The following is a 25,939-nucleotide window of genomic DNA, read 5'->3' as shown; positions in this document are numbered from 1 at the left end:
ACATGTGAAGGGCCTGACAAAGAATCTTTTGTCTTTGGGGCAATTGGATGATATTGGGTGCAAAACCCGTATCGAGAAAGGGATCATGAAAATTGTGAAAGGCGCGCTTGTGGTTATGAAGGCGAAAAAGGTTGCTGCAAATCTTTATGTATTGTTGGGGGAAACACACAAAGAGGCGGAACTAGCTGTTGCATCAATTGGTTCGGGAGAAGAATCAACACTGTTGTGGCATAGAAAGCTTGGACATATGTCAGAACAAGGAATGAAGATTCTCTCTGAACGGAAGCTGTTGCCAGGGCTTACAAAAGTGACTCTACCCTTTTGTGAGCATTGTGTTACCAGTAAACAACACAGATTGAAGTTTGGCACGTCTAATGCCAAGAGCAAAGGAATATTGGAGCTGATTCATTCTGATGTTTGGAAAGCACCGATGGTATCCCTAGTAGGAGCGAGATACTTTTTCTCGTTTATTGATGATTTCTCTAGGAGATGTTGGGTGTATCCAATCAAGAAGAAGTCAGATGTTTTCGAAGTCTTCAAAGTTTTCAAAGCGCGGGTTGAACTTGATTCTGATAAGAAAATCAAGTGTTTGAGGACTGAAAATGGAGGAGAATATACTAGTGATGAATTTGATGCATTCTGTCAGCATGAGGGCATCAAAAGATAGTTCACGACGGCTTACACGCCTCACCAGAATGGAGTGGCGGAGCGGATGAACAGAACTTTGTTGAACAGAACAAGAGCCATGTTGAGTACTGCGGGTCTACCAAAGTCATTTTGGGCAGAAGCAGTCAAAACCACTTCTTATATCATCAATCGTTCTCCTTCAGTGGCGATTGATTTGAAGACTCCGATGGTGGTGTGGACTGGCAAGCCAGCTGATTATTCTCGATTACATACATTTGGAAGTCCGGTGTACGTTATGTACAATGAACAAGAAATATCGAAGTTGGATTCCAAATCCAGAAAGTGTATCTTCTTGGGCTATGCTGATGGAGTAAAGGGGTTTCTCTTGTGGGATCCTACTGTCCACAAGCTTATCATCAGCAAGGATGTTATCTTCGAGGAAGATAAAGTGAAGGGAGACAAATGCACACTGAATTCAGAAACTACTATCATTCAGGTGGAAAATAATACAGACGAAGATTAAGTTTCTTGTGAAGTAGTACCGGAGCACGAGGAACAAGAACCAGTTGAGTCAGAGGTTTCCAAAGTAAGGCAGTCAACTCGAGAGAGAAGACCACCAGGTTGGCTTTCAGATTATGTCACTGAAAGCAACATTGCATATTGTCTATTAATTGAGGATGGTGAGCCGTTGAGTTTCCATGAGGCTACTCAAAGCTCGAATGTATCCCTGTGGATGACAGCGATGCAGGAAGAATTGGAAGCATTGGACAGGAACAAAACTTGGGATCTTGTTACACTACCACGAGGAAGGAAAGCTATCGGTAACAGATGGGTCTATAAGATCAAGCGTGATGGCAATAACCAAGTGGAGCGGTATCGTGCAAGATTGGTTGTCAAAGGGTATGCTCAGAAAGAAGGAATTGACTTCAATGAGATATTTTCTCCTGTGGTTCGACTTTCAACAGTCAGGGTAGTATTGGCATTGTGTGCGGTGTTTAACCTACATCTAGAACAGTTAGATGTGAAAACGGCATTTCTTCATTGCAATCTTGAAGAAAAAATCTATATGCTCCAGCCAGAAGGTTTTGCAAAAAAGGGGCAAAGAGAACTTGGTTTGTAGGTTGAACAAATCTCTGTACGGTCTCAAACAGGCGCCGAGGTGTTGGTACAAGAGATTTGATTCCTATATCATGAGCCTTGGGTACAACATACTCAGTGCAAACCCTTGTACGTATTTCAAGAGGTCTGGTGATGATGATTATATCATTTTATTGTTGTACGTGGACGACATGTTGGTAGCAGGCCCCAACAAAGATCGGGTCCGAGAATTGAAGGCACAGTTGGCTAGGGAATTTGATATGAAGGACTTGGGACCAGTAAACAAGATTCTAGGGATGCAAGTTCACCGAGACAGAAGCAACAGGAAGATTTGGCTTTCCCAGAAAAATTATTTGAAGAAAGTCTTGCAACGCTTCAACATGCAAGATAGTAAGCCAGTTTCAACCCCTCTTCCTATTAACTTCAAGTTATCTTCTGAGATGTGTCCTAGCAGTGAAGCAGAGAAGATGGAGATGTCTCGAGTACCGTATGCATCAGCAGTGGGGAGTTTAATGTTCGCCATGATTTGTACAAGACCAGACATTGCACAAGCAGTGGGAGCAGTCAGTCGATATATGGCAAATCCTGGACAAGAGCATTGGAGCACGGTTAAGAGGATCCTTAGATACATTAAGGGTACCTCAGAAGCTGCATTATGTTTTGGAGGATCAGATTTTACACTCAGGGGCTATGTGGATTCAGACTACGCAGGTGATCCAGATAAGAGAAAATCTACTACTCGTTATGTATTTACAGTTGCAGGAGGTGCAGTCAGCTGGGTTTCAAAACTGCAAACAGTTGTGGCATTATCTACAACGGAGGCAGAATACATGGCAGCTACTCAAGCTTGCAAGGAGGCAATATGGATTAAAAGGATATTGGAGGAGCTTGGGCACAAACAAGAAAAGATTCCTCTGTTTTGTGACAGTCAGAGTGCCTTGCACATTGCAAGGAATCCAGCCTTTCATTCCAGGACTAAACACATTGGAGTACAATTTCACTTTGTACGGAAAGTAGTAGAGGAAGGAAGTGTGGACATGCTGAAGATCCATATGAAGGATAACATAGCTGATATTCTGACCAAGCCAGTGAGCACGGAGAAGTTTGAATGGTGTAGATCCTCAAGTGGCCTCGCAGGAACGTAAGCAGCGGGAATGGCAAGATTGAAAGGATATGTGGAGCTGTGTTTGATTCTCAATGAAATCTCCAAGTGGAAGAATGTCAGAAATTAATAAAATAATAAAGAAAAGAAGTGTTGGCAGCATGTGGCAGGAGGTGGCAGCAAGTGTTGGCAAATGAGGCAGTAGATGGCAATACATTAAAGCCAAATGTACGATAAATATTGAAGGAAAATTCAATATAGAATTTTCCTTCTGATGTTTGTGCGCGGAGGGGGCTCTATAAATAGAGCTCCCCACTTTCTGAAGAAAGCATCCCAACACATAGTTCATGTAGTGACCCGTATCCGTGATTAACGATTAATGAGTAATTAATCATGTAATCATGTTTGGGTTAAGTAAAACATGATTAAGAAAATTCTAGGAGGATTAACGAAGCCCAAAAATGGATCCAGGACACTCGAAATTGGTTTAGAGGGTTCCAAGACTCGAATGGGATCGGAAGCAACGATCTAGGATCGGAGCGTCCGATCGACGATCGGAACGTCCGATCAAGAACGGAGCTTCCGATGGCTGTCGGTGACAGGTGTGTGGTTGCATGTGGACCGAATTGACACGTGGCGAACGGAGCATCCGATCGAGGAACGGAGCTTCCGATCTGCCGGAACGGAACGTCCGATCGAGGAACGGAGCTTTCGATCGACGTCTATAAATATAGGGTCCGAGCTCCTCATTTCTTGCCAATTCCGAATTCCTCTCCTTCGCCCTAGTAGCTCTATTTTGGGCTTTGGGTACTCTTATTTTAGAGTTGGAGTAGGAAATATATTTTAAGTATAGTCAGACAGTGTCTGACATAGTAACGGGGCAGTGCTCATGTAGCGGAGCAGTGCTCGAAGCTATGGAGCTGCAGCAAGGGTATGCCCTAGTTGCGGGATAGTCGCCATCAGTGGGCTGACGACGGACGCAGGTATAGCTATGGTCTCCTTAAATTATTTAGGAGTATGCAATAGCTTAGTTAAGGCTTTTAGAGCTTAATGAATAATGCATGGATATTTGCATTGTAGAGTTGTTGATAGGCTTGGAACCTAGAGTGGGACTGCTAGGATTTGCCTGTAGTGAGGTACGTTAGTACTGACTGAGATGACCAGCATGATATATATTATATGTGTTGCATGAGTATGTGTTATATGTTTTACCATGTTTTACGGCTTTAGCACATGCATATGTTTTTACGGAGACTGCATCGGGATGATGTGAGTCATGACAGTTTCCATCAGTCGAGGCGATTCTTCCTGAGGATTCGTGTCTTGGGAATATACGAGTACCACGCGGAGTCGCTCTCTAGCCCGGTACTGTGTATTCCAGGCGCCCAGAGAAAGTGATTTAACCCTGATTTTAAAGTCATTTATGTGTTGCATATATTATATATATCATTGCTTTCGTATTGAGCTTAGAGCTCACGTCCAGTGTTTCTGTATGTCTGGACACCCCATTCGACGGGGCAGTTATAGGTGCATGGTTGGGCACCAGGAGCTTGGAGTAGCCAGTGACCAGTGAAGACAGCAGGATTTAGCTGTAGGTTTTGCCTTTAGGGTTATTTATTTTGATTGGGTTGTATAATCGAATTTATTTATCCGGTTGTATTCTGCCGGTCTGTTTTAAATTTAAGTCTTCCGCAGCGATTTATTTAATGCATGTTTAATTATGCTCCTAAACTCTGATTAGGTAGCGGATCCGGGCTGGGTCGCTACATTCATTGGTATCAAAGCATATACATGCAAGAGACTTGAGATATAGTACTAAGACTTTGGGTTATCCTTGTAGGATTGGTGAGACCTAAGGATAATTTTCTTCATTGCCAAGGTCTGCGGCAGGAGTTTTCATTATAAGGAAAGCAGCAGTGATGAGAACACCGGTAGTAGCATGAATATGCTAACTACAGTTCATCATCTGATGCATTGGGATGTTGATCGAAGAACATATGGATTCCAGCAGGAAAAGTCTGGGAGAGAAGAAAGAGAATATCACGTCAGATACCTCTGAGGGCTTTTTGGAACGAATGGTGTGTAATAAAAAATGTGGTTCCAGTCCAAAGAGATTCTCCACTCGTAGTTGGAGAGATTGTCATGCAGAACATGGTTTTTCCGGTATGCATGTATTGATGCTTTTGGTACGCATACGGGAAACTTCATGTTCAAAAGCATGATTTAGTTGCAAGAAGAAAGCTGACGGTAGATCGTGAGCATAAGAGGTCGATTGACATGCACTGACGCAGAGCATAGCTGGTTAGCTAACACGTGCCATTTCTCCGGAGTTCTTTGCGGGAGGACATGTAGAGAGACTTGGACGGGAGTATGCTTGTATCGATGCGTATGTCGATTAGAAGCTTCATGCTCAAGGAACGAAGACTAGTACGATGATTTATATACTGTATTGTTGTAGTTGTAAACAGTGTTTCAGTTGTAATAAATCATCAGATTCTGTTGTATCATTCAAGTTATTGATTTTACATTTTGTATTTTCGGGATACTGTAATTGTATTACACAGGGATTGTAATCAAGAAATTGTACATAACTTGAAACAATGATGCATGTATTATTTATTTTGCAATTCGTGGATGATTGCATGTTTTTGCTAAGGTTGGCTTGGTTTTAGTTGATTAGTGTTCAACTATAGTAGCTCATGGGATTTGAGTGGGCCGACTGTGACTATTTGACTTGTGGTTAGTCTAAGTGTTTTCCTAGGATTGACCTAGTTAGTCAGTGGACTAAAATAGTGCCAGCGATGGGTGGACTCATCTAGAGGCATGGGAATATTGTTCGTTTTCGGACATTGGGCTTTGTTCTAGGTTGTTTCCTTAGAATAGTGTACTGTTTGACCTTTGTTAGGTTGAGACTTGTGATGATGGGATTTCATCAGGATGACAGGTCGAGTATATACCAAGAGTTGTGGACTATGACCATGACTAGACGTGATGGGGCGCGACCCTATGCCAGTGTTACTCTGGGAGTCTTTTTACTTCAGAGGTTACCTGGGAGCCCTTGTGCTTCAGGAGACGGCGGTGGGAAGGCTACTCAGTCTAGGGATTTGGTGACAGTCACGACAGGGTATGACCTTGGATTAGATATCAGGTTTGATATTGATGGTTCGATATCGTCTGGTGTGTCAGAGATATCAGTAATAGTGTTCTGCTATAGGAACCAGTCTTGGAGGGATTTCCTTGACGAGTGTGTGCTATGAGCAGATAAGTTTGACCTTTGGATTATTCTAGACGTGTGGATCTAGTAGGTGGATGAAATTCTACCAGCAATGACATGTGGTTGTCATCAGAGTTGTGGATAAAGTTTCCTTGTGATAGGAATTATTTAGGATCCAGGATGGGATGTAGTTTCGAGACTTCGACTCGAATACGAGGACTACTTCATGATGATTGATTTCATCAAGTGTTGGATCATATGATAAGTATTGTACAAGGATTATTGAGATCTGAGGGAAGCGTGGCCTATACCCGTTAAGCCTTGGTGATTGTCCAGGTGGGATATCATGATAAGCTACCCTAAGTCTTGAATTGTCGTACATTCTTAGCAAGGAATATGATCAGGAATGCATTCGAAGATTGTGGAAATCTTTGGTATTCATTAGTTATGCTTCTTGGACTTAGTTTGTCTTGATGTTCATCTCGAGTGAACAAGACAACGAGTAGTAGTGCTGAGACGGCGCAGGATTTGTGCTAATGACTACTAGTGGATATTGATTAACTCTGTCAGGGTTAGATTGGTTAAGTCAGTGTACGAGGCAGCTGTCAGTAGTAAGACACGAGGATGTGTCATTAGATTACTAATAGCTATGGTTCGGTTACCAAGCGTGGGTTTGTTGAAACCAGAGAGTTTTGAGTAATTCAGTGTTTGGAATAGTAGACTTGGGATAGTCGAGTCAAGAGTAATTGATCGAGCCACTTAGGTGTTGACGATCAGTGGTTATCTGATTTGATAAGTGTGAGTATCAATCAGTAAATCGACGAGGTCGATTAGTAAGTCCAATCGATGATGATTTGGATGTAGCAATCGAGAAATACTTGGGATAGTATTTTGTCGTTCAAATGCTTAAGAGATGAGTACTTGGTACAGTCTCAGAGCAGGAGCAGGTGGTGCTTTGAAATCTCTAGGTTGCCGGAGATGAATTCACCAAAGAGTTTCAATTGACTTGAAGGGTCAATTTAAGGGTTAACTTGACAGGAGACACATCTGAAGGAATTGGTAACTTCCAGGATAGTGCTTTTGTGATGATGTCTTAAGTGTATCATTGGAGTTTGGGATCCAACGAGGATTGGATACTCATATGGACATCAGTTGTATGATCGCAAGGTGTGATATTAGCTGGGGTCTATTTTTGAGATCCAGCAAGGGGTGTCACTAAATTTTAGCATGTGGTGCGTGAGATCATGGAAATGATCGAAGCAGTCGTTGATCGGCTTAGTGGTCTACAAGATTGTTGTGGGAATTGAAGACTTCGCAAGACAGCGATGCAGCAACTTTGTTTTTTTCAGTCAGTAAATCACATCCGTGCTGACTGTTTGTCAGAGATTTTACATTCCAGCTATGACGACAGTCAGAAGCGTTGTGTGACCAGCTATTAGAGGACAAGTGTTTCCCAGGATCGGCTAGGGAATCGACGAATTAGTCTTTTCATTGCTATGGCTGATTAGTTCAGCAAGGGAAGCTATTTGACTATTGAGAATCCGTTGGGATTTAGTCCCGGGATCAGTGTATTTAATCTTGGGAGGTTGGTATGCGATGATGGCTTCATCAGAGACTCCGAGTTGAGTTATACCAGACGCTTGCAACTGTTGAGTTTCGAGACGGTATAGGAAGCGTTTCCATATGTCTGTGTACTGTGGAATGTCCCAGTCGAACATATTGGTGGGAGCTTGCCTTAGTCTTGATTTGTATATAGTGATTGCGAGTAAGTATAACTATCGGGAGAATGTCTATTGATTGGATATTCTTGGGTGAATAACCTATGGCTGAGTTATACTAAGAAACATGAACTGTGATTTGTACTAGACTGGATGGTCTGAGTTCCCAGTGTTGCCCTTGGGAAGCTGTTTTGCTTCGGTGAGGCATGGGAAGGATAATCAGTCTATGGAATCATGTTAAGCAGTTATGTTGCAGTATAACCCTGTGTCAATTAGATTCTCTTGAAGAGAATTAGAGATTTGTTGTGTCGGCACAGTGTTGGGATTAGTGTTTCCTAACTAGAGGTGTTGGGCATTGAGAACTTTTGGGGACCAGTGGATGGTTAGAATTGTTTAGTGATTCGACGAATATCGTAAGCCAGTCAGGTTATGACTTGGTCTTAGTCAGTTTTAGATTTTACTTGGGATAATAATCTTGATCAAGTGGATTGTTGCATCCTTCGTGATCAGTAAGATCGTGATTGTGACGAAGGACGTATCAGTGCTGTGGCACGTTAGTGTCAAGCAAGGTTAATTGTCATCAAGTAATGCAGTGGTTTCCAGCTCGGAGAATGCTATTGTGATTTAGCATTTATGCAGCTTGCATATAATTCGACAAGAGTCTGAGTATGTCGGAAGCTATTTCGACTAGACACTCGGGCAAGTGTCTGTATTTATGTTCTCGAGGTGTTACCCTAGATTTCGAGGATGAAATCTTGTAAGGGGGGGGGAGAATGTAGTGACCCGTATCCGTGATTAACGATTAATGAGTAATTAATCATGTAATCATGTTTGGGTTAAGTAAAACATGATTAAGGAAATTCTAGGAGGATTAACGGAGCCCAAAAATGGATCCAGGACACTCGAAATTGGTTTAGAGGGTTCCAAGACTCGAGTGGGATCGGAAGCAACGATCTAGGATCGGAGCGTCCGATCGACGATCGGAACGTCCGATCAAGAACGGAGCTTCCGATGGCTGTCGGTGACAAGTGTGTGGTTGCATGTGGACCGAATTGACACGTGGCGAACGGAGCGTCCGATCAAGGAACGGAGCTTCCGATCTGCCGAAACGGAACGTCCGATCGAGGAACGAAGCTTCCGATCGACGTCTATAAATATAGGGTCCGAGCTCCCCATTTCTTGCCAATTCCGAATTCCTCTCCTTCGTCCTAGTAGCTCTATTTTGGGCTTTGGGTACTCTTATTTTAGAGTTGGAGTAGGAAATATATTTTAAGTATAGTCAGACAGTGTCTGACATAGTAGCGGGGCAGTGCTCGTGTAGCGGAGCAGTGCTCGAAGTTGTGGAGCTGCAGCAGGGGTGTGCCCTAGTTGCGGGATAGTCTCCATCAGTGGGCTGACGACGGACGCAGGTATAGCTATGGTCTCCTTAAATTATTTAGGAGTATGCAATAGCTTAGTTAAGGCTTTTAGAGCTTAATGAATAATGCATGGATATTTGCATTGTAGAGTTGTTGATAGGCTTGGAACCTAGAGTGGGACTGCTAGGATTTGCCTGTAGTGAGGTACGTTAGTACTGACTGAGATGGCCAGCATGATATATATTATATGTGTTGCATGAGTATGTGTTATATGTTTTACCATGTTTTACGGCTTTAGCACATGCATATGTTTTTACGGAGACTGCATCGGGATGATGTGAGTCATGACAGTTTCCATCAGTCGAGGCGATTCTTCCTGAGGATTCGTATCTTGGGAATATACGAGTACCATGCGGAGTCGCTCTCTAGCCCGGTACTGTGTATTCCAGGCGCCCAGAGAAAGTGATTTAACCCTGATTTTAAAGTCATTTATGTATTGCATATATTATATATATCATTGCTTTCGTATTGAGCTTAGAGCTCACGTCCAGTGTTTCTGTATGTCTGGACACCCCATTCGACGGGGAAGTTATAGGTGCATGGTTGGGCACCAGGAGCTTGGAGTAGCCAGTGACCAGTGAAGACAGCAGGATTTAGCTGTAGGTTTTGCCTTTAGGGTTATTTATTTCGATTGGGTTGTATAATCGAATTTATTTATCCGGTTGTATTCTGCCGGTCTGTTTTAAATTTAAGTCTTCCGCAGCGATTTATTTAATGCATGTTTAATTATGCTCCTAAACTCTGATTAGGTAGCGGATCCGGGCTGGGTCGCTACAGTTTATTTCTCAGTTTAAAGCATTCAAGTAATTTTGAGTGTATTTCTATAATATTTGTGAGATAGGTTTTTTCCTGTATTAAGAGAGTGTGTCTCTTTGAAAACATAGAGAGAGGTTGTAATTCTTCAAATATTATAGTGGAATCTTTTGGTCTTGCCCGTGGTTTTTACCCGAATAATTTTTTGGGGGTTTTCCACGTAAATTTTGCTGTCTATTTATTCTTCAATTTACATAGTTTCTATCTCGTGATGCCGCACCTGGAACCAACAACATCCAGTTCCGAAGCCTGTACAGTTGAGGGATTAAATCCAGTAAAGGAATTCCATTCAGTTAACTTCATTCGGTTGAGAACTTATCTTGTTTAGATCATGAACCAAGTTAATTCACTTCAGTAGTATGTTAATTGTTCAGTTTAGTTTATGTCAGTTTTTTGCTTTTGTTTGTTTAACAGCAGTATATGTATTTTTTTTCCTAAAATAAAATGGTCAAATATTTTCAAACGCACTTTTAAAAAGTTCTTTCAGTTAAAATAAATTTATAATAATTTTGTTATTTCAAAAATAACGTGCAATTATATAAATAACTTTCATTGTACTATTAGGGTTGGAAGAGAGAAAGGTCAACTGAGAAAACTTATATACAATTGCCTAAACTAACTTCGTCACTTAACTACATAGGTTATACTTGATACGTGTGATTGAATTATTAATGTAAAGATAATTTATAGGATAAGTATATTTTTTCAATATAATTATAAAATATATTTATAAAGCTTTAATTTGTTTGGTACGTTTTTTATGATAAGGATAAAAGTGTGGACAAATTTTCATTAGACTAAAATACCCCTCATCCCTTCTATTATTACATATCATTTATTTTTTCTTTATTTTATTTTTTAAATAAAACCAATGTCTCAATGATCCAAACAGATCAAAATCTTCATCATTATACACTCTCTTCCCCTTCAAACCCACCTCATTTGATTCAATTTGGAAACTGGAAACACGAAACAAGTATCCAAATAAATCTTTGATGCACGCATTGACTTCAACTCCAGTATTTGTACAAAAGGAATTGAAGGGAAATATGAAAACGTACAAGAAAATCCCGAAGCTACACTTCACAAAACAAGGCAACGAAGAATTCAACCAAAACAGGAGAAACTAAAGAGCATCAGAAAATATTCACCTAAAGTGCACTCGGAGGGGGAGGTTTTCTCGAGGTTTAAGAGCGGCGGCGTTTGGAAGGTGAGGCTGGTGATGAGTACGGAGCAGCTGTCAGAGATACTGTTGCAAGAGGCGAGGACGGAGGAGCTAATTGAGAACGTGAGAACGACAGTGATGTGCGCCACCGGGTCGGCTTCTTTTGAAGCGAAGAGTTTAAAGAATTTTAATTGTTTGATTAATTTTAGTTTGTTTCCAAAACAAAATGTGAAGAGATATGTCCACATCTGAAATGGCTCCAGATCTGTAACCGAGAGAGAGTCTCGTAGTGAAGTCTGCAGGAGTGTGTGTGTGTCGTCGGAGAGAGTTTGAATTGGGGTTGGTAAGTAATAAGGAGGGAGAAAATGGTCATTTTGTATTCATTTCCCGGTTACTGTAGCGAATAGGATTAAGAATACCTGCTTCGACGTGTGTTTCAATTTTCGTCCTTTTCAAGCGCAAACAGTAGATTTATGCCGGGCCCAGAGTTATCCCAACAATTGCAAAACTCAAGACAAACACCAGATTATTTGCTAATCATGAGGTTATGACCCATATCAAACAGGCCCATAGGGTCTAATAGTACGTATAACATATAACTCATTTTTTCAAATCATATTATGCGGATCAAACTTCTGATCTGATATGAATGATATTCAAACTTAGCAAGTATCTCACGAATTTATTATATATATATATATATTAACATTTCGGATCGGAAAGCCATAATCAAATGAATGTAAAACTACAAGTTTCATACTATGCTGTAATCACTATACGTGGAAGATGTTATTCCAAGCGAGGAGGCAAATGTAGCCGTAGTGTCTCCATTCATATAACTCTTTAGGCGATCCAAGTCATCTGCACAATCAAGCATGGTGGGCCGAGTCGAAGGCGACTCTTGCGTGCAAAGGATTCCCAGTTCAATTAGTTCGCCTATGGCCACTTCCCACATTCTCTTCACCTCTGAGGATTGATCTCTGAGTGCTCTTAGCAATGAAGGGTCGACAACGTTTTCGGTATTTCTGTGGTAGTGATTCTTCACATATCTGTGCAGGCTCAGCCCTCCATTGAACATGTCATCAGTAGGTCTCTTTCGAGTCACCATCTCAAGAACCAAGATTCCGAAGCTATAAACATCACCCTTTACTGATGTGTTCGATCCAAACCCGTATTCTTTAATGCAAAAATGAAATATCATAACACATAGGACATACTCATGAAGCCAATAAACATAGAACATCAAAAGGCCGGAAAAACGAGCTATACCTGGTGCAATGTATCCGATCGATCCACATAATATATTTGCTGTGGAATTGCCTGTGTTCTCAACAACCCCACCGTTCTCTGCTTCGATACTCATAACCAACCTTGCTATCCCAAAGTCCGAGACTAATGCTGTCATGTCATCGTTGAGAAGAACGTTGCTCGGCTTTAGGTCACAGTGTATGACTTTAACTGGAGAATGGTGGTGCAGATAGGCCATCCCTTCAGCAATATCACTGCAAATGTTCACCCTTTGGATCAGGTTCAAACCAGAGGATCCTGTTCGTAAACTGTTGGTTGTTTGAGGATATAGACAACTATCTAAGCTTCCATTCGCCATGTAAGGCAGGACAAGTGCCTTGAAATCTGGCAGGCTACAAGCCGTGATGATTCTTATCAGATTCCGATGGCGTATTCTCTTCAGGACCTGGCATTCTCGGTTAAAACTCTTGGTTGAATTTCTGGTTTGTACATGTAGAACCTTGACAGCTATTTGTGTTCCGTCAGGCAGAGTTCCTCTGTAGACGTGACCGAAGCTGCCAGAACCGATGAGTCTTTGATCATCGAATCCCCCAGTGGCCTCCAAAAGTTCTTTGTATGTCATTCTAGGAAAGTTTAGTGACAGATCAGGCGCCTGTTTTCTCTGTTTTCTTTCTTGACTTGATAAAATGATGACTCGTAGGCGCTGACATCCGATCCAGCAACAGACTGTGGAGAAGAATCCTGATATGAATATGACTATGCAGAAGATTATCAGGAAGAGGCGTAAGTGCAGAAGCCGTAGCTTATGTTTGCATTTCGGAATGCCTGGAATCGACCCACAGAGATGCTGGTTTCCTATGAAAGATAGATATGTGAAGGACTTTAAGACATCACCAGAGGGAATCATTCCAGAAAAATCGTTATCCGCAAGATCAAGAAAGGTCAAAGTCTTGATGTTGTTCAAGCTATCTGGGATCGTTCCGTTCATCTTGTTTCCCGAAACATCAAAACTTGCAAGGTTCTTGAGACTACCCAACGTGTCCGGAAGATTCCCTTGGATAGAATTATTCGATAACTTTAACACATTCAGCTCATAGCAACTTGAAATCTGAGAAAAGAGATTGCCGCTAAAGTTGTTGAATGACAAATCTATCTCCTCAACACTTGATAGCGTGCTTAGTTCAATTGGCAAAGGCCCTTCAAGGTTATTATGTGACATATTTAGAAACCTTCTCATTTCATGCCATTGCGATATCTCCGAAGGGACCCTTCCGGTTAATCTGTTATGTGATAAGTCAACTTTGGACAGAGAAGTGCATTTGCCTAAGCTTCGAGGTATATTTCCTGAAAGAAGATTGTTGTCGAGGAATAAAAAATTTATCATCGACAAGTTTCCCAGTTCCTCTGGAATCTGATCGGACAAATTGTTGTGTGACATGTCCAACAAGCCCAGCTTAGTTAACCGGCCTAATGCAGCGGGGATCCGGGTGAAGAAGTTGAACGATAGAGAAAGCTGTTGCAACTTGGACAAATTACCGATTTCGGATGGAAAAATCCCAGATAAAAGGTTGGATGACAAATTCAGCAACGTCAGATTTGACATGTTCCCAAGTTGTGGAGGAATTTGGCCAGTTATCTTGTTTTCTTGGAGTTGCAAATCTTTCACGTGCTTAAGCCCTGCAATGGAACTTGATAAACTCCCTCCAAGCTTCATGCTGGTCAATTGTAGCTCCTCTAAGACGCTGGAATTTGCCAGTGCATGAAAAAAGGGATCAATATTAGTATTATTATCGTGGCTAATCATTTTATTGCTTGATAAGTGAAGACTTATCAAGTTCCGGAACTTTGAAAGTGGCTCGGAAGGGAGTTCGCCACAAATACTATTGTTGGTAATATCTAAACTGTACATTTCCGTGAGGTTTCCCAAAGAGGCAGGGATTTTTCCAAAGAGTAAATTGTTGTATAGATTCAAGTTCCAAATGTTAGGACAATTTCCAATTTCGAATGGGATGTATCCGGTGAGGCCATTCTGAGAAAAATCTACATTTTTAAGGCTGGTGCAGTTTGCAAAAAACGATGGTGGTATGGTGCCATTCAAATTGTTTTGGTACAAAGAGATGAGTCTAAGTTGTGAGAGAAAAGAGAAGGATGTGGGTATTTGGCCTTGCAAATTGTTTCCATTAAGGCTGAGCTCGTGAAGTTTGCTGAGGTAGGAAAGTTCGCTTGGAATGCGGCCGAAGAATTGGTTGTTATCAAGGTAGAGATAGCGTAGTTGTGTTAGATTGGAAAGAATGGGTGAAAGCTTTCCCAGAAGGCCAAAATTAGTCACTCTGAGGACCATCACACGGAGCGTACCCTTCCAACTACACGCCACGCCTGTAAAGTTGCAAACATATGTTCCCTCGTCCCAATTCGACAGCTTTGAACTTGTGTCGGATGTCAGCCCGTCCTTAAATTTGAGTAGAGTGGCTTTATCCGTGTCTAGAGAGTGGTACCCCTGAAGACGAAGGCTCCTGATCTCTCTTTTCCCCAGCATCGAGGCGGGGTGACGTAGCAGCGTGACAAGTATAATAAGTATCTTGAAGAACATGCTGCAAGCTGAGAGGAAATGATTCTAATCTCCTCCAACATTGGGAGTGCTACATATTCTTCACTTGCCTAAGCAAATCAAAACATTAAATTTTGAGATTTTGTGTGGTGCCCAGTTTGGCAAATGAAATGGTGGTGGTAATGTGGAGTTCAATAAAGGTATGATTTGAGGAGAGAACCAGAAATTTAATGATCTTGGTTTGGTCATGGTGTGAGTGGACAACCAACTAGGCAACTAGCTAACTAGGTGTATAATGACATTATAATTAAACAAAAAGTAGAACTATTGCTCTAGCAAAAAATCAATTTAATTTGGATGTGTTTTCGTGAAATATTCAATGAAATGTAGTTTTGGAAAATAAACTAGAGAACGCGAATGATATCTCGTTATATTTTAGAAATAATATGGTTGCGTTTAGTTTGATAGATGAGATTGTGCAAAGATAGATTAAAATATGATTATTAATATAATGTTTTTTTTTGTGACGTGTGAACCCGCAATCGCTACCTTTGGTGCGCACTAGGTAAAGCCCCGGACTAACGCAATAGCCTGCAAACTAGGTTAGCCAGATAAATCACACTAGGCAAGCCGTGTGTGACAGGCTACTCCAAGAAAGTGTTGGTAGGGGGAATCGAACTCCTGACCTCTGGCCAAGAGTTCACCTACTCCACCAACTTGACACCCAGCAATTATTAATATAATTTGATAGGATATGAAGTGGTTATAAAATAATAATAATATGTTTAGTTTGATGGATTAAATTTGAGATTGATTTTTTTTTTTCTATTTTCAGCATGTACAAATTTATAATCCTTCTAAAATTTAGGATTAAGAATCATTTGTAAATCTCATTATTAATGGACTTAAAGATTAATGACGATTTTTAGGTTTTATATACAAATATTGCCAATTATGTTCTTTAATTGATTCATTTTATTTTTGGTAAACTCATTGTTTAAATTTTAAAAATAAATTATCTTAAACATTAATTGTCCAAAAATATTGTTAAATTTGTTCATAAAATTTAAAAGGCACACACAAGTAGAGCCGTCAATGTGGGTTAGCCCCACCGAGTCGGCCCACCCCGCCACATAATTTAAGTGAGTTGAGTTGAATTTTTTTCAGCCCAACTAAAGGTGGGCCTAGGTGGGCTGACCCGCTAAGGCCCGTGACCCGCAGGGGTTAGCCCGCCGCGGGCCTGGAGAATTATTATTTTTTTTTACTTTTATTGTGATATATGTATTTTTAATAAAAGTTGTGATTTTTTTTTTGTATTAATTACTTTATATAAAATTTAGACGTATGAAATCAATAATTAAACATTTTATTAATATGTTTCTATTAATATTTATGACATTTATGAAATTTATAATTAATTATAATGATTTTATTTATTTTTATTTGTAGTGAGCCAACCCGCGGGCCGGCCCGCCTAACCCGCAACCTACTTTGGGTTGAGTTGGATTGAAGAATTTCAGCCCACAGAGATGGTGGGCAAGCCTGCCCTTGACCCGCCAAACGGTGGGTTTTGGTGGACCGGCTCGCCCCGCCATAGGTTGGCCCGTCTGACAACTCTACACACAAGAAATCGTTTTATTTTCATTTTAATTAGTTTGTTTCAATTTTTTGAAAGTGTTATGCTTTGTATCTTTTATTTTAATTTTCTCTTCATAATTTTTTTTCTTATTACTTAAAAATTAAAATTATAAATTAATTATAATATATCTTATAACATAGATATCTACTAAAAAAATTATTTTAAAATATTATTATCAAATTTAGTTTTCTGTGTATTAACATTTCTCAAAATAAAAAACAATTAAATAGAAATTAATTTTAATATTTATTATCTTAAAAAATTTATTTTATTCATCGCAGGTGGATATAGCATAAAATATAAAATTATAAAAATCATTTTTGAATACTAAATTTTAGGATATTTTGTGTTTTATTTCAAAATTTAATAAAATTATGGTAATCAAATATTTTTAAATTCCAATATTATATATATTATAGTAAAATATTTTGATGATATTTTAAAACATTAAATTTTTTTAAAAGTTTAGTTGATGAAAATTGAAATATATAAAAAACAAAATTTGTAAGTGAAATTTTTAAGGGCAATATTTTATTATTTAAGGAATGGTATTATAAGTTTAATTTTTTCTAATAGTGAGTTAAGCAAGGAATGTGAAGTTTTATTAATACTTTGTTTTTTAATATTGGGTTATGTTTTTGGGATATATTCCATCTACATCAAGAGTTACACATTGTAATTAATATTGTACTTAAAATTATCGAATTATCCTAAATGCAATTTAAATTTTCGAATTATTCTAAATGCACTTTTGAAAGAATCTTTTCAAATAAAGTGCAATGATAATCTTGTGATTTCAAAACGAACGTGTAATTCAGCGCATACGTGTAATATTTTTCTTTAATATTTTGGTTACTGTTTTGTGCACTTGACAAAGATGATATGAAACAAAATTTTTTATTCATATATATTGATGTAGCCAAAAATCACTTGTATATGACACGTTGCTTCCGCAAAGTCCGGAGTATCAACAAATCCTTATATGTTCCCTGTGAAGATCTTCAGTGGGTTTTTTCTACGTCACAAAACAAAGTTAGAGGAGCCGGGAGGGTTCCCGACAAAGGCACTTCGACGCTCAAGTCAGTTATTACTCAAGGAATAATAATCGAGAGAAGAGAAATATAGTGCTAAAGAATGTGTGTACCGTAATAATGAAGTTACTTGAGCTATTTATAGATATTCAGAGAGTTTCATGGGCTTGAGCCTCTTATGGGCTTTTGTAGAATTCAGGGTCTGCTTGAATTAAATATATATAATATTTAAATAATTTGGGCCTCAAAAATATTTGGAGTGGACCTTCTTGATTGGGCTCAGGCCCAGTTAAATTTTAAGGTGTAACCTATCATAGGCCCCCCACTCTCGAGCGGGTCGCGTGTGTTGAGAGGACCGAGAGTAGAATTTTTATCGGTGTATTGGCAGAAATTTAGTTGCCGAGAATAAATATTTTTTTCCACCTCGTGGGGGCTCGGGGGCAACGCCCCCGAAAGGTCTTCAAATATGGAGATACCAAGATGGAGAAACCGTAGTAGAACTGTGATGCAATGAAATTAAAATCCTGGCAAAATAATAATTACAGTGTAATTGGATAGGAATCAAAGTTCTGCCAGAATATTAATTGTAGAACCCCAGTAGAACTCTATCGGCTTGTTTCATTATAAATTGAATGACGTAGTATGTTTTCATCACAACTTACTAACTCAATTTGATTTCTAAATTTTGTATCGCAGCATTCGCACCATCGCGCTGCAAAATTAATCTGAGAGGAATAAAGCTATGACAGTTATCAATTAATGTGCCCTCACGTGTTTCTCAAATTTGACAACCCATGTGAATTTGCTTTTGTTTTTTTTTAATTGCTTTCTCCTCTCTCCTACTTTTTCTTCTTTGTACCCTCCATAATTCCTGGTTCTTGTGCTTCTCTCCTTACGTGAGACTTTGTGTGTATGTATATATCAAATATATTTGTGTATGTGAGTCTATCATGCTTCTCACTCCATGGGTTGTCGACGGGAACCCCATCCACGGCCGAACCAGCAGCAGCGTTTGGTGAAGAGGCGGCTGTCGGCAAATGTAGAAAGCAAAGACAAGGGTAGGTGGAAAAAGTACAATAAATGTGATAGAAGCAAATTTTGTAAAGTTTTGCTAACTAACACGGTTGCCACACTTGACACGTTGCGGGAATAAGAAACGATATGCGTTTTCACACCAATTCAAGGGCTCTATAAATAGAGCTCTTCGGTCCTCATTTTCAGTATCCCACAGCTCGAGCAATTCTTCAGTTCTCGAGTGCTTTTCTTCTCTTCAGTATATTTCTATATATATTTGTGAGATAGGTTTTCTCCTGTATAAGAGAGTGAGTGTCTCTTTGGAAACACAGAGAGAGGTTGTAATTCTTCAAATATTATAGTGGAATCTTTTGATCTTGCCCGTGGTTTTTACCCTAATATTTTTTGGGGGTTTTCCACGTAAATCCTGGTGTCTATTTTATTATTTAATTTCCATAGTTTCTATCTCGTGATGCCGCACCTGGGACCAACAGTGGTATTAGAGCCTTAAAATTTCTTAAAATTCTGAGTATGCTCTGTGGTTGCAGCTTTGACTGATCTTCCACATCAAAAAAGATTTTTTGAAGATTTTATAAGGCAGGATTCTTGTAGTCAAGATGACGGCAAAATACGAGATAGAAAAGTTCAACGGGAGCAATTTTTTGCTGTGGAAATTGAAGGTGCAAGCAATTCTAACAAAGGAGCGTTGCTTGACAGCTATTGGAGATAGACCGGCGGATGTCACGGACGATCAAAAGTGGAACGAGATGAATCACAATGATGTTGCCAATTTGCACTTGGCTATAGCGGATGAAGTTTTGTCAAGTATCTCTGAAATAAAAAGCGCAAAAGTTATTTGGGATACTCTGACAAAATTGTACGATGTCAAGTAACTACACAACAAAATTTTCCTAAAGAGAAAGCTTTATACTCTTCGGATGGCGGAATCCTCATCGATGACCGACCATATCAATACACTGAATACTCTATTTTCCCGGCTCACGTCTATGGGGCATAAAATAGAGGAAAAAGAACGTGCGGAGCTTCTACTTCAAAGTCTACCAGATTCATACGATCAGCTCATCATCAACGTTACCAACAATGTTCTTTCGGATAATTTAAATTTTGACGACGTCTTAACTGCGGTTATTGGAGAAGAGAGTCGTCGAAGGAACAAGGAAGATAGGTTGGCAACGTCAAAGCAAGCAGAGGCTTTACCGATGACGAGAGGAAGATTGACGGAGCGTGACTCCAGTGGGAGCCACAGATATGGTAGATCCAAGTCAAGAAGTAAGAAGAAGAATATTTACTGCTTTAAATGTGGCGGTAAAGGGCACTTCAAGAGAGAGTGTACGAAGAGCATCGATAAGAGATCTCAAGGAAATGTGGCCAGTACTTCAGGCGGTGGTAAAATATTATTCAGCGAAGCAGCAACGGTTGCGGAAGGCAGACACAAATTTTGTGATGCATGGATTATGGATTCAGGAGCGACGTGGCATATGACGTCAAGGAGAGAATGGTTCGACCAGTATGAACCAGTCTCGGGAGGATCTGTATTCATGGGAAATGATCATGCCTTGGAAATCGCTGGGGTCGGTACCATTAAAATCAAAATGTTTGATGGTACTATTCGCACCATACAGGAGGTACGACATGTGAAGGGCCTGACAAAAAATCTTTTGTCTTTGGGGCAATTGGATGATATTGAGTGCAAAACTCGTATTGAGAAAGGGATCATGAAAATTGTGAAAGGCGCGCTTGTGGTTATGAAGGTGGAAAAGGTTGCTGCAAATCTGTATGTATTGTTGGGAAAAACACACAAAGAGGCGGAACTAGCTGTTGCATCAATTGGTTCGGGAGAAGAATCAACAGTGTTGTGGCATAGAAAGCTTGGACATATGTCAGAACGAGGAATGAAGATTCTCTCTGAACGGAAGCTATTGCCAGGGCTTACAAAAGTGACTCTACCCTTTTGTGAGCATTGTGTTTCCAGTAAACAAAACAGATTGAAGTTTGGCACGTCTACTGCCAAGAGCAAAGGAATATTGGAGCTGATTCATTCAGATGTTTGGCAAGCACCGATGGTATCCCTAGGAGGAGCGAGATACTTTGTCTCGTTTATTGATGATTTCTCTAGGAGATGTTGGGTGTATCCAATCAAGAAGAAGTCAGATGTTTTCGAAGTCTTCAAAGTTTTCAAAGTGTGGGTTGAACTTGATTCTGATAAGAAAATCAAGTGTTTGAGGACTGACAATGGAGGAGAATATACCAGTGATGAATTTGATGCATTCTATCAGCATGAGGGCATCAAAAGACAGTTCACGACGGCTTACACGCCTCAACAGAATGGAGTGGCAGAGCGGATGAACATAACTTTATTGGACAGAACAAGGGCCATGTTGAGTACTGCGGGTCTACCAAAGTCATTTTGGGCAGAAGCAGTCAAAACCGCTTCTTATCGTTCTCCTTCAGTGGCGATTGATTTGAAGACTCCAATGGAGGTGTGGACTGGCAAGCCAGCTAATTATTCTCGGTTACATGCATTTGGAAGTCCGATGTACGTGTTTTACAATGAACAAGAAAGATCAAAGTTGGATTCCAAATCCAGAAAGTGTATCTTCTTGGGCTATGCTGATGGAGTAAAGGGGTTTCGCTTGTGGGATCCTACTGTCCACAAGCTTATCATCAGCAAAGATGTTATCTTCGAGGAAGATAAAGTGAAGGGAGACAAAGGCACACTGAATTCAGAAACTACTATCATTCAGGTGAAAAATAAGACAGACGAAGATCAAGTTTCTTGTGAAGCAGTACCAGAGCACGAAGAACAAGAACCAGTTGAGTCAGAGGTTTCCAAAGTGAGGTAGTCAACTCGAGAGAGAAGACCACCAGGATGGCTTTCAGATTATGTCACCGAAAGAAACATTGCATATTGTCTGTTAACAGAGGATGGTGAGCCATCGAGTTTCCATGAGGCTACTCATGAAAGAGTGGGTGCCCGGTGAGCCAACTTGTGGCTAAGGGCTTTTATGACTCTATGTATAAACAATCTTTTGTTTAATATAATTTACAATTTTATAATGGCGTTTACTTTATCTTTTATCATATTATTATGTTGTGACATACTATAAGATGTTTAGATGAACACCTTGAATATACTATAGTGTATGTAAGATGTGGTGGCACATGGTGATGGCTATCATGAAACACATCTTATAGTCACTGTATATTCTAAACAGTTCCTAGTCGATTGAGCCGTCCGTTAATAAGGATAAGGATCGCTCGAGATTGAGACTAGCATTTGCGATGCCGAGTACCACGTTTCATTGGTATGGAACATAGAGATGTTCAAAGCATGCAAATGGATATTCATACGATGAATGATCGAACTACCCTATCCGGACTTTCCAAGTGGTTATCACTTATCGAGTGGATAAAGTCCGTGGTTTTGGTTGTACACCATTAGTCCTTACTACTTGAAACATCATTGAGACTCTATATGCTAGTACTGTACTTTGACTCGTTTACCGACTCTATTGGGGTCATCAGGTGTCGGGATTGGGTACAGTTAAGACACATATAGGAGTCAATGCTTTGTTGTCAAGGATTCACCACATACTTGCTAGTGTGGATATCCTATGCAATCTGAGGAGATATTAGTGTGACGAATCTCTGGCCAGAGTACATGATGTGTTTTAAGAAATGGTTTCTTAGTAGCACATGCGATGTCACTATTTGATCTTCAAGATGCATTGCATAGTTATCGAATCTCGAACGACTCTCGATTTACCAATGGTTGTTGATTCGATCGGGATATATGGATGAAGGGACCGTACTGTACGCTAACCAAAATCTATTGGTTCTTGCAAGCACTATCAGTGATACCTAGGGAATCATGGGGCGATGTTGCTAGGCGCTCTTACCATGATTCGATGGGCAAGTCGGAAATTGTTGTTCCGAGTCACAAGGAGTTGTGAGCCCACGGCTAGCTGTATCCCTGAACCATTGAGGGTCACACAAGTAATGAATTTTTAATCCCCGTTGAGATAATTAAATTTAAAGAGTTAAATTTAGTGAATAAAGAAGTGGAACTTCTTATATCAGAGTAGAAGAGTAAGATTTCCTAAAATGACATAGAGATGAGCATTTTTGGAAATCACTGAATTCGGATTCAGAAAATTTATCTTGACTTTAAAAGATGCAGAAATGGTTTCTGTGCACATTGGTGAAATTGGTTTATCAATCTGAGTCACGATGAATTTTATATTAATTTCTGAACATGCAGGCTTTGCTTGTCAGGCTTGAACTTATGACTAATGGGCCCTAAGCTGTTAGCAGCCCACATTATAAATAAGTTATTGCAGTACAGAAATTACACAATAGAGGTCACAAAAAATTTTCGAAAACCCTAGCTGTTCTCTCTAGGTGTGTCCGCCCCCTCTCCTCTCTCTGTTCGAAAATTCCAGCCTGTTAATTTCGAATTTGCAGACTGGTTTAACGGATCAAATTCGTTAATTCTCTTCGTAGAAACTTCTGATAGATTTTTTAGTGCAATCTATCAGAGGGATTAAACTTCTGTTCGTGGACCTGATTGAAGAATTGTTCGTCCATCAGTTCCTGGGATATACAACAAGAGCAGAGTTATCTGTTGGTGTCCATAATCTCGTTTCGAGATTCAAGGTAAAAATTTAATTGTTATTTAATTTTTACACACACAATTTAATCGTAAAGTTTTGATACCCATGATATGGAATCGTTCCATATAAAATTTTAAAACTTCCGCTGCACCGGGTATCAATTCTGATTGATCTGAACACCGTTTTCCAACAGTGGTATCAGAGCCAGGTTGCTCACATCAAGCGATTAAATTAATCGATTGTACAAAATTTTTAAGCCTCGTTTTTTGAAACAAAACAAATTTTTAAAATTAAATTTTTGAGGGGCAAAACACTGGCAGCGATTGTCGCTGCCCAAGGGGCAGCGACGGGCTGCCCGGCCCGAGCCCCTTTTGGGGCGCGGGCTGCCTGGGATCGTCCCGGGCGGCTCGGGAAAATTAATTTTTTATTTTTAATTAAAATTTTAATATGTTAAAATTCTATTTTTGGTTCGATCGAAAATTGTTTTTGATTGGTCCACGAGGCGTCGAATCGAATTGTTCGAGTTCGAAAATTTTAAAATTGATTTTTGGATAAAATTTGAATTTTTGGAAAATTTATAGATTTTATCCGTTAAATCAGATTTTATGAAATTAATTATTTTTGGTACAATTGATGATAAGATATGATCTTATGGAAATATTGAGTAAAATATGATTTTATGTATAAAATTGGATTTTATATGTAAAATATGATTTTATTTGATAAAAAGATAAAATATGATTTTGTATGTAAAATAAGATTTTATATATGGAATATGATTTTATCCTTTTTAATTTAATTGTCATTGCATGTTATCCAATAAATTAATTTTGAATTAAATATTATTGGATAAGGATGATCTATTGCCATGACCAATTTTGTAGGTGTATGTTAGGGAATTTACATTTTATTTTTATTGTTGTTGGATTTATTAATGGGCCTGGTTTATGGCCCAATATGAATTGTCATATGTAATAAAAGTGGGCCTGGTTTATGGCCCGTTCCCACCTCTTAAAATGTATCCCCTACTTGTCATAGTTATTTATTGTAAATACATTATACATAGTGGGAGATGAAGATTTGAAGATGAAGGTGGGCCCAGCAGACAATAAAGACTGAAGAAATGTAAATTGGAAGCTCAATGTAATAGGATTGCATTGCATACTTGCATATCACCTAGGATTGGACTTAGACTCGTGATTGGCAACTACGGGTCGATTAGTAATGGAATCGATCATCCTAAAAAATAATATATGATATTATTGTTGTATGCATGTTTAGACTAAATTGTATGAATCCCGCAAGCATACAAATTTTAAATGATGAGACAAATTTTCAAAATTAAAATCCCTCATTTTAAATATGATTTAAAATTGATATCAAGATAAATAAAGGAAATTTAAATATTGTTTAAATATTTCTACCTTCCATCAACGATCAATGTATGAGATGCTACCCGCGGATACGGTCCGGCTCATATTATTGAGGGGGCCCATTCGCCGAAAAGCTGTACATTGGATCGACACATGTTGTAAGTTGGGTGGAACTCCCATGGGATTTGCTCATATTATTTGGGATCCACATGGCGACCGTCCATCACAACTTAATATTGATGGGTCATCTTGACATGTCACAATAAACGGCGTCATATTATTGGGCCCTTATTAGACATGAGGTAAAAACATGGAGGTTGCTTTGGAAGCAATTGGGCTCTACCTTTTGAAAATTATGGTTGGCTGATATTATTCGGGACCATAGTTTGTCAATTGGACTCCATGTTCCCACTAAGGAAAACAGTTTTCCGTTTTCACTAGAGGGTAGTGAAATCGTTAAAATAGTGGGAGTGAGATTCATAAAATAAATTTCGCCTATTTTATGTCTTAGTAAATTAATTAAACAATCACTGATAATTGTCTGTTTCTTTTCAGTATTTCATTAAGATGAATTCGCGCAATCCACTATTCTCTATTCTCGAACAAAATAAACTGACTGGCGCAAACTATACGGAATGGTTCCGTAAGTTGAAGATTGTCTTGACCTCGGAGAAGATGCTCTACGTGTTAGAAAAATCTCCTCCGAAGAAAGCACCAGCTGATATAAGTCCGGAAGAGTTGGCCAAACTTGATATATGGTGGGACCATGATATCAAGACCAAATGCTATATGCAAGCTTCGATGTCTGATGAACTCCAGAGGCGATTTGAGGATACCGTGAATGCTGCTGACATTCACGTGCAACTCAATGAACTTTTTGGGGCTCAATCGAGAGCTGAAAGGTTCGCTACTGTAAAAGAGTTAATGACTTGTCGCATGCGTGAAGGGACTTCGGTCCGTGATCATGGGGTACGCGTGATTTGGCTCATTCAGAAGTTGGTAACGCTTGATTTGGTATTGGAGCATTAACTCAATGTGGACTTATTACTTCTCTCTCTTCCTTCATCATTTGAAGGTTTTGTGGTGAATTTCAATATGAACAAGATAGAGGCCTCCCTTGAAGAGATGGTCAATATGCTTGTAACTTATGAAGCCACTTTAAATAAGGATAAACCGGTTCTCTTGGTGGGCTCCTCTTCTTCTGCTAAGAAGGGGCCAAGTACAAAGGGTAAGAAACATTCTGCCCCATCCAAGAAAACCGGACCCGAGAAGAAGAACAAGACAAAGGCTTCAAACA

The 25,939-nt window shown here is 39.5% G+C and overlaps 2 protein-coding genes across 2 annotated transcripts; one reads left to right on the top strand and one right to left on the bottom strand.

The window, feature by feature from the left end:
* Positions 1-85: 85 nt before the first annotated feature.
* Positions 86-1,747, top strand: LOC140877620 (uncharacterized mitochondrial protein AtMg00300-like). Its single transcript, XM_073281158.1, has 2 exons — positions 86-433; positions 1,643-1,747. The coding sequence occupies exons 1-2, from the start codon at positions 86-88 to the stop codon at positions 1,745-1,747; spliced, it is 453 nt and encodes a 150-aa protein (XP_073137259.1).
* Positions 1,748-11,824: 10,077 nt separating this feature from the next.
* On the bottom strand, positions 11,825-15,089 carry LOC140883739 (uncharacterized). The gene is made up of 2 exons (XM_073290322.1): positions 12,425-15,089; positions 11,825-12,331 (listed from the first exon to the last, which is right to left on the bottom strand). The coding sequence occupies exons 1-2, from the start codon at positions 14,991-14,993 to the stop codon at positions 11,910-11,912; spliced, it is 2,991 nt and encodes a 996-aa protein (XP_073146423.1). The 5' UTR covers positions 14,994-15,089; the 3' UTR covers positions 11,825-11,909.
* Between the last annotated feature and the right edge of the window lie 10,850 nt (positions 15,090-25,939).

The sequence above is a fragment of the Henckelia pumila genome, chromosome 2 (assembly GCF_033568475.1).
Source record: "Henckelia pumila isolate YLH828 chromosome 2, ASM3356847v2, whole genome shotgun sequence".
Lineage (NCBI taxonomy): Eukaryota > Viridiplantae > Streptophyta > Magnoliopsida > Lamiales > Gesneriaceae > Henckelia > Henckelia pumila.
The sequence above is the reverse complement of the archived record's forward strand: the minus strand, read 5'-3'. Positions and strand labels throughout refer to the sequence as shown.

What these genes read in the sequence shown, in the direction of transcription:
- LOC140877620 (XM_073281158.1), top strand. Translation starts at nt 86, where the DNA reads ATGAAAATTGTGAAAGGCGCGCTTGTGGTTATGAAGGCGAAAAAGGTT. An exon ending in ATGTTTGGAAAGCACCGATG is followed by an intron (nt 434 to 1,642) that starts GTATCCCTAGTA and finishes CATCTAGAACAG; the next exon opens with TTAGATGTGAAAACGGCATT.
- LOC140883739 (XM_073290322.1), bottom strand. Translation starts at nt 14,993, where the DNA reads ATGTTCTTCAAGATACTTATTATACTTGTCACGCTGCTACGTCACCCC. An exon ending in GATCGGATACATTGCACCAG is followed by an intron (nt 12,332 to 12,424) that starts GTATAGCTCGTT and finishes TTTGCATTAAAG; the next exon opens with AATACGGGTTTGGATCGAAC.